Genomic DNA, 13,117 nt, shown 5'->3' on the forward strand with positions numbered 1-13,117 from the left:
GTGTGTTGTCTTTTTCTTTTTGGAATAACTTCTTATTTGCTTTTAAAAACAAGGATCATAGGACTAATAAATGATACAAATATGTAGACCAAGTCTTTGCATGCCATTTGCATATCAAAAATAGCAGAATAAATTTGCAGGAATATCTAATATTCATCATTAGTTCATCATTAGTGGTCGGTGTATGAGTTCTGGGTTCATGAATTGGTTTGAACTGAGTTATAGTCACTTTTGCTCTTTTGTTGCTAATGAAAAAATGCAGTCTCCTCAAAGTGAAGAAAGTGATTTACGTATAAATTTAAATTTAGACCAACCAGATTGAGTCAACTGTCAGCATCGCCCTTGAGCCAGTGCACCAACTGGACGCATGCACTTCAACCCCGACTGGGCTAGGCGAGCTGGGTAGCACTGACAGTGACCACCTTTCTCACAGGGACAGGTCACCGTGCTGTGGACTCACAGCTTAGAGCTGAGAGCACCGGATTCACTTGCACAATAATACAGTCGTTGCGCAGCAGAGTTTTGCAGAGTCTTGCAGAGTATAAACCACTCGGAGAGCAGCTCTGTAGAATATCTTCCTTTTATTCTATAGCTACAACTATGATACAAAACTATATACAGAGCTAAAGGATCTAAGCGTAAATCAATGCTACACAGAGAGTCTGCAGCTGCTCTTAGCAGCAACCTTATCTCTAGACACGATCTCTAACACTCTCTCCGATACCCTGACTGACTCACACGCCTGCTGATTCACTCACTGACTAAGTAGAAAGCAGAACATTGCTCCTCCTCTCTGTAGAATCAGCAGGCTCCTCAGGAGATTCTTGGATATGGGAGGGGTGAAATCTCTGATGGGGAGTGTTCAGGTGAAGGTGTTGCTGTTTGTTTCACAGACGAGACGTGGACGTTCCATACATACCTGTATGTGATGAACTTCAACTCTTTGGCTGGAGACCAACAGGGTCTGGGATTCTAACATCCCCCACCGTGAACCCAGAATGGAGGGATATCAACTGTTTCCTCTCTAAATGTTCTGCGTCTAGTCATGCATTTTAAAACAGTGACCAGGCTTCTCTGAACCACCCAGGCCTTCTTAAATGCCGGCTTCAGAGTTTTTAGGGAAGTTGATGTAAATTCTGTCAGGCGTGTTGTTTTAGCTTCTGTTTGCATTTGATTGACCAAAGAGATGACTGACTTTGGAGATGGAGTGGATTCCAGGTTTGAGCCAGAACAAAATCCATTCCAGATAAAAGCCAAGCAGAAAGGCCCCACATCTAACTATTTTTAGTTCTTCCTCTATCACAGGCATTCATTAACTTTGTTCAATGATCTGGAGCTCCATTTCTTCCTGAGGCTCTAATTCGCTTCTCTCTTCATTGCAGATGGAGATGAACTGGAAGGGAAGAACAAGGGGGAGCACAAGAGAATCCACATAGCGGAGAGGTCATATAAACATTCAGAGTGTGGAAAGAACATCCGTCAGAGCTCCCAGGACACCTCCCATCAAAGAAAGAGTTTCGTTCAGAGGGATAGCCTCACTGCACACAAAAGAGGACAGAGCAGGGAGAAATTGTATCAGTGCAGAGAATGTGGAAAGAGCTTCAGTAACCGCCGGAATCTCACTTTCCATCAAAGAATTCATACCGGGGAGAAACCACATCAGTGCTTGGAATGTGGGAAGCACTTCAGGCACAGTAATACTCTCACTTCCCATCAAAGAATTCATACAGGGGAGAAACCCTATCAGTGTTTGCAGTGTGGGAAGAGCTTCAGTCAGAGGCACACTCTCACTTCCCATCAAAGAATTCATACAGGAGAAAAACCCTATCAGTGCTTGCAATGTGGGAAGAACTTCCGGGAGCGGACGAAACTCACTTTGCATCAAAGAACTCATACAGGGGAGAAACCCTATCAGTGCTTGGAATGTGGGAAGAACTTCCGGGAGCGGACGAAACTCACTTTGCATCAAAGAACTCATACAGGGGAGAAACCCTATCAGTGCTTGGAATGTGGGAAGAGCTTCAGGCACAGTACTACTCTCACTTCACATCAGAGAATTCATACAGGGGAGAAACCCTATCAGTGCTTGGAATGTGGGAAGAGCTTTCGTCAGAAAGGTGATCTTGCTTTGCATAGAAGAGTCCATACAGGGGAGAAACCCTATCATTGCCTGGAATGTGGGAAGAGCTTTAGTCTCAGGCACAGTCTCACTTCCCATCAAAGAACTCATACAGGAGAAAAACCCTATCAGTGCTTCGAATGCGGGAAGAGCTTTGGGAATGGGGCCAAGCTCACTTTGCATCAAAAAACTCATAGAGGCGAGAGACCCTATCAGTGCTTGGACTGCGGAAAGAGCTTCAGCCGGAAGGACACTCTCATTTTGCATCAAAGAGTTCATAGAGGGCAGAAACCGTATCACTGCTTGGAATGTGGAAAGAGCTTTAGTCAGAAGGTGAATCTCACTTCCCATCAAAGAATTCATACAGGGGAAAAACCTTATCACTGCTTGGAATGTGGAAAGAGCTTTCGTCTGAGTGGTGATCTCACTTCCCATCAAAGAATTCATACAGGGGAGAAACCCTATCAGTGCTTGCAATGTGGGAAGAGCTTCAGTCAGAGGCACACTCTCACTTCCCATCAAAGAATTCATACAGGAGAGAAACCCTATCAGTGCCTCAAATGTGGGAAGAACTTCCGGGAGCAGACGAAACTCACTTTGCATCAAAGAACTCATACAGGGGAGAAACCCTATGAATGCTTTGAATGTGGGAAGAAGTTCCGGGAGCGGCCGAAACTCACTTTGCATCAAAGAACTCATACAGGGGAGAAACCCTATCAGTGCTTTGAATGTGGAAAGAGCTTCACTGTTAGCTCCAGTCTCACTTCCCATCACAGAATTCATACAGGGGAGAAACCCTATCAGTGCTTGGAATGTGGAAAGAGCTTCAGTCACAGCCACCATCTGACTTCCCATCGAAGAATTCATACAGGGGAGAAACCCTATCAGTGCTTGGAGTGTGGAAAGAGCTTTAATCACATTCACCATCTGACTTCCCATCGAAGAATTCATACAGGGGAGAAACCCTATCAGTGCTTGAAATGTGGAAAGAGCTTCAATAGCACCTACCATCTCACTCGCCATCAAAGAATTCATACAGAGGGGAAACCAAAAAAGAGAAATAAAACAAAAAATATTAAACAACCCTTACAAAATACAATTGTATAGAAAGGGGAAAAAGGGGGGGGGGGAATACACTAAAAATACTGTTTATGACCTTTGTATCATATATATCATGTCATTCATCAACACATAGAAAGGCAGGCTCCCCCACTTCTCCTCTGCTTGACCCCCTCTTCTCCCCATATCCCACCCTGAGAAATCCTTCCTTCCTTGCGTTCCTTGCAGGTCCCTCGCACCTCCAACTGTCCTCTTCCTGTGTGTGTCCTCCTAAATTCAAAATAAAGAATCTTAATATAAAAAAATACAAAAAATAGATGATGATGATGTTAATGATAATAATAATAATTTATTTATACCCTTCCCATCTGGCTGGGTTTACCCAGCCACTCTGGGCAGCTTCCAACAAAATATTAAAATACAGTAATCCATCAGATATTAAAAGCTTCCCTAAACAGGGTTGTTGGATTACTGCCTGAGTCCGACACATTTCCTCTGTGCATAAATTCTTCCAGGGAGCAGCGAGTGCTTTCTGTGTGAGATAAAGGAAAAGTTCGCACACTGTTTCTTCTATCTAAACACCACTTACCCCAAACACAGACCTTCACAGAACTCCCCATCAGCAAGCTTCCAGGCAGAGGGACAGTATTTCAATGCAACTAATCCAGCCCAAACACTCTGACACACATGCTGGAAACAGATGTCTAGGTGCTTGGTCCTGGCCTTAAACTGCTCAGATTCTGCCAACTTCAGACAGAGCTGATTGCCTTCCAAAACAGTGACAGGCAAACAACTCTCTCCGCAGATCTCTGGAACCAAACACACATAGAACTCCAGTTCCCTGCAAATCTCAGAAAGCGCACTGAACTCAGCCTCAGTAGATGAGAGCGCTATGAGACTTTGCTTTCGGGAACTCCACCCAAACAAAGAGCTCCCAAATTTTACCACCATACTGGACACGGACTTCCTATCTGCCAGATTCACCCAATCGCTGTCTACCGAGCATGTCAGCTTGATGTTGCAATTGGCTGACAGCTTAAGGCAGAAGTCTTTGGTATCTTGCAAGGTAACGCAGGACCCGTTTAATACCATTCCAGGCTTGCACACTTGGGCTTGAAGCTTCCCGGCTGAGCAGATTAGTAGCAAACGCTATGTCAGGTCTGTTCCACTGGGATAGATACAATAGGCTACCCAGAGCTGACTGGAAGAGTTCAGTATTTTCGAACGCAGCGCGTTCTACTTGCTGATTGTCTTTCACGTAGCTAGTCTCCATGGGTGTCCTAACTACTGCACACTCAGACATTCGGAGCTTCTCAAGCAGTTGCTCAATCTTACCCGTTGTGAGGGAGAACACACCCAGAGACTCCATTGAGCTCATCTCCTTCTGCATCTCCTCATGCCATTTGCTGGCTTCTTCCTTAGGCAGTTTTTGAACATCCTCAAAAGTTTCAGGTTCACACTGAGCCACACCAACCCACAAACTTGTGGCTTCAAACCTGTCCGGCAGTTTACCCATTGTGGCTCGGGTTGATCTCAGTGTGAGCTCTGGTACCCCCTCTGACCCACTAGGGCCAGTTAGACCATCCCCAGTGTCAGAGAACTCCCCCTCTGACCTGCTGCATCTTTTGAACCTTACAGCTGGACCTGTGGGCAAGGACAGCTCACTCTTTGGCTCAGACTTGACAGTAGCCTTTGGAGGGGTTCTGGGCCGCTCCTGCTCTGGACTCTGTTGCTCTGGACTCTGTTCTTCACCAACAGTATCAGTCCCCTACAGCTGAATTAAACACGCAATTCTGCGTGAACGCAGCAGCCTTCCAACACTCAGCCCAAAAGCGCTGTGGGAGTCTTGTGTCAAAAAGAATGGCAGCCACAGCCTCTTGCAGTGTTCTGTTCTTACGTTCAGCAACACCATTCTGTTGAGGGCTGGGTGGTGGTGTCAACCTGTGGCTGATTCCCTTCGGGAGGAAGAAATTCTGCAGGGCAGACCCAGTAAACTCCGCCCCTCTATCGCTCTGAAAGCTAATCAATTTTGTAGAATATTTCAACTCTGCCAATGTGATCCAATCTTTAATCAGTGCAGCAGCTTCCCCTTTGTGTTTAATCGAAAAAACCGAGGATGTCCTCGAAATATCATCCCAAAGAAGCAAAATGTATTTGGACCCGCCCAGACTCGCTACTGGCATTGGGGCACACAAATCTGCATGGAGTAGCTCAAAGGGCTTGCTTGTCTCTCTGCTAGACCTGGGATATGAGCATGTTTTTACCCTGGATTGCTTACAGGCTCTGCAATCTAAAAACTTATCACATCCCTTTAATTTACACCCCTCTGTACACTCTGGGGCTTTTTTGACACAATTCCAACAAGAATGTGCCAGTCTTCGATGCCATAAATGAGCGCACCCATCGTGTGGCGGGATGTTTGCGCACTGTGCCTGTGTTACCTCAGGGGGGTCATCATCTGCAATCGGCATCTCAACCACAAACAGCTTATTCTTGCATTCAACACTGAACAGGTGTTTCCCATCCCTGGAACCACAAAAGCCTGAACCTCATGGTCCAGGAATGAAAAGTACAGAGTCCCAGACTGAGTCAGTGGGCATCTGCTTCCATCTGCCAGTGACACAAATCTTCCACTTTGCACAGTCTTGCAGTTCCAAAGAAGTCTAGCAGATGGCACTCAAGTGTGGGTAGTGCCTGTGTCAACAATAAAGGAGAGGCTGGCTTCCGGTCTGGATGCTTTCACTACTGCCATTGAAGCAGCCAGATGATACAGCGACGTCTTCTCTTTACTTTCCCCTCGGTTGGGACCTTTGGAATTTTTCAGATGCCTGGCCACTGTTGAGGAGCTCCTTATCTGCATTCCTTTCTGGCTGACCACTGGCTCCTGAGCCTCTGCAGGGCGATCTCTCACAAGATGTGACATAAACCCACAGCGAAAACAGAGTTTGGAGACAAAGGCTTTTACTGAGTCCTCACTGCTTCTTGCTGCCCCTCCACTCTTTCTTGGGTTGCAGCTTGTGCCTTCTCCCCACCCTCTGGCGTTTTTCCTGTTCATCAATCTCCCACGAATATATTCAGTCGTCAGCTCCGCAGGCGGCATAACTTCCATTGTCAGAACCAGGTTCTCATAACTCCTGTCCAAAGAGCTCAGCAGAGTGGAAGCTTTCAGCTCACCTGGGAAAGTCCCGTCTCTCTAAAACCTCGCAACGTCAGTGGGCGCAGCGAGGGGCGAAGATTGGTGCTTCGCGAGCTCACGAAAGCAGGGCAAGATGACTACCGAAGAACAAATGGCAGCCCTGCAAAATGCAGTGACACAGCTTAACGCGGAAATATTAGCTTCCAGAAAGAGAGGAGACGAAGCAGCCGCTGCCTGCCGAGATCTGCAAACCAGGTTGGAAATGTTGACTAAACAGGGGCTACCGGGAGCCAGACCAGAGGGGATTGGTCTAGGAAAGAGAGGAGGCAGCCTTGTGTCTCATTTCGATGGGAACCTGCAGCAGTATCCTAACTTCAGAGCAGACGTGGTTTTTGCGCTTAAGTTGCTGGAGAAGGACTTTAGAGATGAGCAGGAGAAAGTAGGCTTCATACTAACTCATCTCCATGGTGAAGCTAAAGCGTGGTTGCGCAATCTGTGGAGAGATAATGACCCAGCCCTCCGAAATGCGGATGCCTTCATTAAGGCGATGGATGCTTGTTTTTTATCAGCGGTAGATGTAGATGTCGCCAGAAAGGAGATACATGGATTGAAACAAGGCAGAGCCACTGTAAGGCAATATCACTCCCGCTTTTTTCAATTGGTCAACGCGCTGGGGTGGGGAAAAGATTCAGCTGCCGTCCGGGACCTGTTCTGGGAGGGGTTGAACGGGGCTGTGAAAGACGAAATTGCAAGGGGGGAGAGACCCCAGACCACGCAGGAAGTCGTCCGGAGAGTGCTGGCGATAGGGGTGCGTCTGGAAGAACGCCCTTGGAGCAAAGATGAAGGGCGTTGGGGACGCACGCCAGCTAGAGCACCTCCTTTCTTTCCCAGGGACACAGCGCGCGCTCAATCCACGCCTCCACTGGGAGGAGGAGAGGATCCGATGGAGTTAGGTGGTGCCAAGGCTCAGTCAGCAGCCAGAGCCCTAACACCGGGAGCAGTCAAAGCGAAGCCGCCTAGAGGGAACAGGAAGTGTTACATCTGCGACAGTGCTCAGCACATGGCGAAAGAGTGTCCCCAGAGGCTCCACAAGCACAGTTTGATAGATAGATAGATAGATAAATTTATTGTCATTGTCCGTATATACACAGTATACACGACAACGAAAATCAAACACCCGAGACCAGATTCACATACACATTCGCACGTATCTCCAACACTCTCATCCTATTCAGACATAATCTATTAGAACATAACATAATCCAGAATATAACATAACCTATTAGAAGCATAGCATAACCTAAAACCTATCTCATTCCTTACTACTCACTGCTTGCTATTTCTTACAACTGGCCCTGAGATCATTATTTAGTGCAATCAGAGCTCTTGGATAGAAACTATTCAGAAGGCGTGTGGTTCGTGTTTTCATTGTCCTGTATCTTCTGCCCGAAGGCAACAGTTCAAAGAGGTTGTGAGCAGGATGGGTGGGATCTCTCAGGATATTGTGTGACTTCTTCAAGCTGCGAGACGTGAAGATCTCATCCAGGGTTGGTAGTTGGAGCCCAATAACATTCTGGGCAATTTTAATTATTCTCTGTAAAGCTTTTTTATCCATTTCAGAGCTGCTCCCATACCACGATAATATACTATAGGTTAAGACACTCTCAATGGTACTGTGATAATAGGACAGAAGTAGGTGCTGAGATAGATTCAATCCCCTGAGCATTCTCAGGAAATACAACCTCCCCTGCACCTTCCTCACAACCATATTAATATTTGCAGTCCATGAGAGGTCCTCAGAGATGTAAATGCCCAGGTATTTAAAACTACCAACCCTCTCCACCTCCTCGCCATTTATGTGCAATGGTAAAAATACACTTTTCTTTCTCCTAAAATCAATTATGAGTTCTTTGGTTTTTTTGGTGTTAAGCATAAGATTATTTTCTTTACACCATTGAATTAACCCCTGTACTTCTTTCCTATAAGCAGCCTCATCATTCTCACTAATGAGCCCCACCACTGTTGTATCATCCGCAAATTTGATGATTGTGTTGGACTTATACAGTGGGGTGCAATCAAATGTGTACAGGGAATAGAGAAAGGGGCTTAACACACACCCCTGAGGGGCTCCTGTGCTTAATACTAGAGTAGAAGAATAGTAAGGTCCCATTCTCACTGTCTGCGGCCTATCGGTCAGGAAATTCCTTACCCACAAACAGATCTTCTGATGTATACCCAAATTGGTCATTTTAAGGAATAACCTGTCTGGTAGAATTGTATTAAAGGCAGAACTGTAGTCCACAAACAACAGCCTTGCGTAGGTTCCCTGTCGTTCTAGATGACTCAGTACAGTATGGACAGCGATGGAAATAGCATCATCAGTAGATCTATTTCTTCTGTATGCAAACTGGAACGGGTCTAGAGTGGATGGAAGACCAGCCTTAATATAATCTAGCACCAATCTCTCAAAGCATTTCATAACGACAGATGTTAGGGCTATTGGTCTGTAGTCATTGAGAGATACCACCACTGACTGTTTAGGGACTGGCACTATAATCGATGTCTTCAGGCAGGTAGGGACAGAACCCTGCAACAGGGATAGATTAAAAATGTCCGTAAATACACCAGCTAATTCTGCAGCACAGTCCCTAATAACTCGTCCCATAATTCCATCCGGTCCAGCTGCCTTCCTAATATTAATGCTCCGAAAAGCACGTTGTACGTCGGAGGTCTGTAATAAAAATGGTTGTTTATCAGTAATAGTTTCTGATGATGTGCTGGTAGCCAATGCTGTAGTGACGGTGGTTCCAGTTCCCACCTCAAAACGACTGAAGAATTGATTCAGCTGATCAGCCAGGTGCGCACTGCTGCTAGCCAGTTCGTTTTTAATATTTTGCCCTGTAATTTGTCACAGGCCTTGCCATACTCGACGAGGGTCGGAGCTCTCAAAATGCTTTTCGATCCTCCGGCAGTACATAGCTTTGGCATCCCTAATGCCCTTTTTCAGTTTGGCTCTAGCTTCTCTATACTGTTGCGCATCGCCAGAGTGAAAAGCAGCATTTCTTGCCTTTAACAGAAGATACACATCCCTGTTTAGCCAGGGCTTGTTGTTAGGAAACACCCGTATTTGTTTGGTGGTAGTAACGACATCAATGCAGCTTTTGACATAGAACAGTACTATTGAAGCATATGTGTCCACATTATTCTCCACAAAAAGTGACCATTCAGTGTTCCGAAAGCAATCTTGAAGTTGCTCGGATGCACCTGCTGGCCACACTCGTATCTCTCTAGTTGATGGTCTAATTCTGCGTACGATAGGTCTATATGATGGTATCATAAGTAAGGATAGGTGGTCTGACTGTCCCAAATTGGGCAAGGGCTTGGTCTTGTATCCATGCATGATGTTACTATATACTCGGTCTAGGGTATTTCCCCCCCTAGTGGGACAATCAACATACTGGTGGAACTTAGGAAGCACAGTCCTTAAATCGGCTCGATTGAAATCACCAGCAACCACAAATGCTCCATCCGGGTGGGCCCGCTGCTGTTTGCTAATAGCAGTTAGCAGGTGACCCATAGCTGTAGTAGTATTTGCATCGGGAGGTATATACACCGCTGTTATTATGACAACATTAAACTCACGTGGCAAATAAAAAGGGCGGCACTTCACCACTAGGTACTCCAAGTCAGGAGAACAATGCGTGTCCATTTGTTTAATGTCCGAGCTCCAGTTGTTATTTATATAAACGCAAATTCCTCCTCCTCTGCTCTTCCCGGATTCGGCGGTTCTATCCGCTCTAATTACTGAGCGTTCTTCTAGCTGCAAAAGTCCCTGTGGAAAGGAGGAATCCAGCCACGTCTCTAAAAGGACCATAACACAGCAGTCCCGGATACTTTTCTGCCGAGAGGTAATAAGTTCCAACTCCTCTACCTTGTTGGGTAAAGATCTAACATTTGATACAAGGAGACTTGGCAATGCAGGCTTGTGAGGATTTTTACTTAGCCTCACTCGTAGTCCGGCCCTACAGCCCCTCTTCTGCTTACGCCCTCTCCGTTTTCTTTTCTTTCTGGCCAGGAGAGCAAGGGGAGTATCCCAAGGATATGCAAGATATGGAGGCTCTCTGATAAGCTCAGCTGGAATGTTGTAGGTTGAGACCTCGTGGCTGCAGCCTTCTCTGCCAATACTTAAGAGCTCTTGACGACTATAAATTACTTGTCCCTGAGTGTTCACAGTCCATAGCAGCAATAAGTTCACAGATAAAAATAAAACACAACTCACTGAAAACCAGTCTTCGGAGTGCCGAGCCGCTGCAAGTGCTTGTGCCGCCATGTTGTAGCCTCCTAGTGCAGCCTCAGCAACAGTAAAAGAAGCAGTTCAGCAGGGAGAACCACTGCAGGGAAACGACGGAGTCTGGCTGGAAGCGGAGGCCCTGGGGCCCAGCCAGACGAGTCAGTGAAGCAGTCCCCAGGAATTTTACAGCCCACGGACCCCCTCCCACCCAAACCAGTGGTGCAGCTCACCGCATCACTCCAGCTTCCCAATGGACTCACCATGGAAGTCCCTATCACCATTGACTCTGGCAGCAATGCAGACTTTATAGGAGTGGATTTTCTCAAGCAACATAACGTAGCGCTCCTACCAGCCATGATGCCCCTGAACGTCGTCACGGTAGACGGCAGAGAGCTACTGGGAGGACAAGTGGTGCAGCAAACACCGCCAATGGTGATGCGAATTGGAAATCACCGCGAAGTCATCAGCTTCAACGTCACCCACCTGTCGGACACGCCCATAGTATTGGGCATGAGTTGGCTGGACAGGCACAGCCTGGCATTAGCATGGTACCAGCGTCAATTGACCTTCTGCTTCTCCTACTGCGCAGAACACTGCATCCTCGCTAACCAAGAAGATGAGGGGCACGAGGATGGACCACAGCTACACTTAGGCACCTTGCAAGCGGTACCCAACAAGTACAAAGAGTTTTTGGAGGTCTTCTGCGAGAAGGAAGCGGACAAGCTGCCTCCCCACAGGCCCTATGACTGCAAGATTGACCTCCTGCCGGGGGCGACGCTGCCGACGGGGAAACTGTATTCCATGTCTGAGGATGAACTGCAGGAACTCAGGGAGTTCATAGATCACAACTTGAAGCGGGGATTCATCCGAGAATCCAAAGCAGTGGGGGGCAGTCCTGTGTTCTTCGTGAAGAAAAAAGACACGCCCCAAAAGAGGCTTGTAGTTGATTACCGGGTCATAAATTCGAGGACAAAGCCCACAGCATTCCCCATGCCCAAGATCGACGACCTGCTCGCGACGGTGAGGAAGGGGCGCATCTTCACCAAGTTGGATCTACGAGGGGCGTACAATCTTATACGCATGCGGGAGGGCGACGAGTGGAAAACGGCCATGTTTACACCCCTAGGCACCTATGAATATAGAGTTATGCCGTTTGGCTTACAAAATGGCTCCCACTGTTTTCAAGCCTTTATGCACCACGTCTTAGCGGGACTCCTCTACAAGAAGTGCGTCTGCTTCCTGGACGACATCCTGATCTTCTCGGAATCACAGGAGGCTCACGAGAGGAACGTCAAAGACGTTTTGGAGAGACTAAGGGAGCACAGACTTTACGCCAAACTGGAGAAGTGCCAGTTCGACATGACGGAGGTGGATTTCCTGGGCTACAAGCTGTCCGACAAGGGACTTGCCATGGACAGCGCCAAGGTCCGCTCGGTGTTGGACTGGAAGAGCCCTTGCAATAGGAAGGAGGTCCAGAAATTCATCGGCTTTGCCAACTTTTATCACAAGTTTATCAAGGGATTCGCCATGCAAATGGCGGCCATCACGGACACCCTCAGCTCCAAGAAGAAGAAGTTCATCTGGACGGAGCAGGCGGAGCGGTCCTTTCAGACGCTCAAGCGTCTCTTCGCATCCGAAGAGCAGCTGCTGCACGTGAACCCCAGCAAACCCATGAGGGTTGAAACGGACGCCTCAGACAGAGCCGTGGGGGCAGTCCTGTTGCAGCGAGACCCGCAAGGGGACTGGAGGCCGTGTGCTTTCTACTCCAGGAAACTCAGCAAGTCGGAGCAGAACTACACCATCTGGGACAGGGAGTTGCTGGCCATCCATGCAGCCTTCAAGGCGTGGCGGCACTTCCTCATCGGAGCCAAACACACAGTGCAGGTCCACACGGACCATAAAAACCTGGAGCACTGGCGCACAGCGCGGTTCCTGAACCAGAGACACATCCGCTGGGCGGAGTTCTTTGCGGATTTCGACTTCAGGATAGAATACATCCCAGGAGACAACAACATCATGGCGGATGCGCTATCCAGGAAGCCGCAGTATCTCGAGGAAGAGGCACCGCCGGCGGCCAAGCACATTTTCGCACCGAAAGCGTGGGCATGCGCCTCAGCCACGGTGGACCTGGACGCGGTACGTCGCGCGCTGCAGACGGATCCCTTCGCATGATCCAAGATGGAGGAGGTGCGAAGCGGCACAGCGAAGGACGACGAGTTCCAGATACGCGACGGGCTGCTCATCCGCAAAGGGGCCCTCTACGTGCCTCTACGACCTCCGCGCGAAGGTACTGCAGCAGTTACACGACGCGCCCAGCGCTGGGCACTTTGGCAAGGACAAAACGGTGGAATTAGTAGCCAGAGACTTTTGGTGGCCCAAGATGAGGGGAGAAGTTGCGGATTACGTCACGAGGTGCGACACATGCCAAAGGGCCAAGCCAGTACACAGACCGCCGGCGGGACTGCTGGAACCGCTACAGACCCCGCTCGAACCGTGGGAGAGGGTGGCCCTG

The 13,117-nt window shown here is 48.1% G+C and overlaps 2 protein-coding genes across 2 annotated transcripts in view; both read left to right on the forward strand.

Moving 5' to 3' along the window:
* LOC310837206 (uncharacterized protein) overlaps positions 1-3,492 on the forward strand; it is a 314,413-nt gene extending 310,921 nt beyond the window's left edge. Inside the window, exon 10 of the mRNA XM_083723307.1 lies at positions 1,383-3,492. Within this exon, the coding sequence (XP_083579433.1) occupies positions 1,383-3,226 (1,844 nt within the window). The 3' untranslated portion in view covers positions 3,227-3,492. The remainder of the gene's footprint in view (positions 1-1,382) is intronic.
* Positions 1-13,117, forward strand: part of LOC310837446 (uncharacterized protein) — a 76,728-nt gene that overhangs the window by 21,082 nt on the left and 42,529 nt on the right. The gene's annotated exons all lie outside the window — the stretch shown is intronic.

The sequence above is a fragment of the Podarcis gaigeae genome, assembly GCF_964106915.1.
Source record: "Podarcis gaigeae genome assembly, chromosome: 2".
In the NCBI taxonomy this organism is placed as follows: Eukaryota; Metazoa; Chordata; class Lepidosauria; order Squamata; family Lacertidae; genus Podarcis; species Podarcis gaigeae.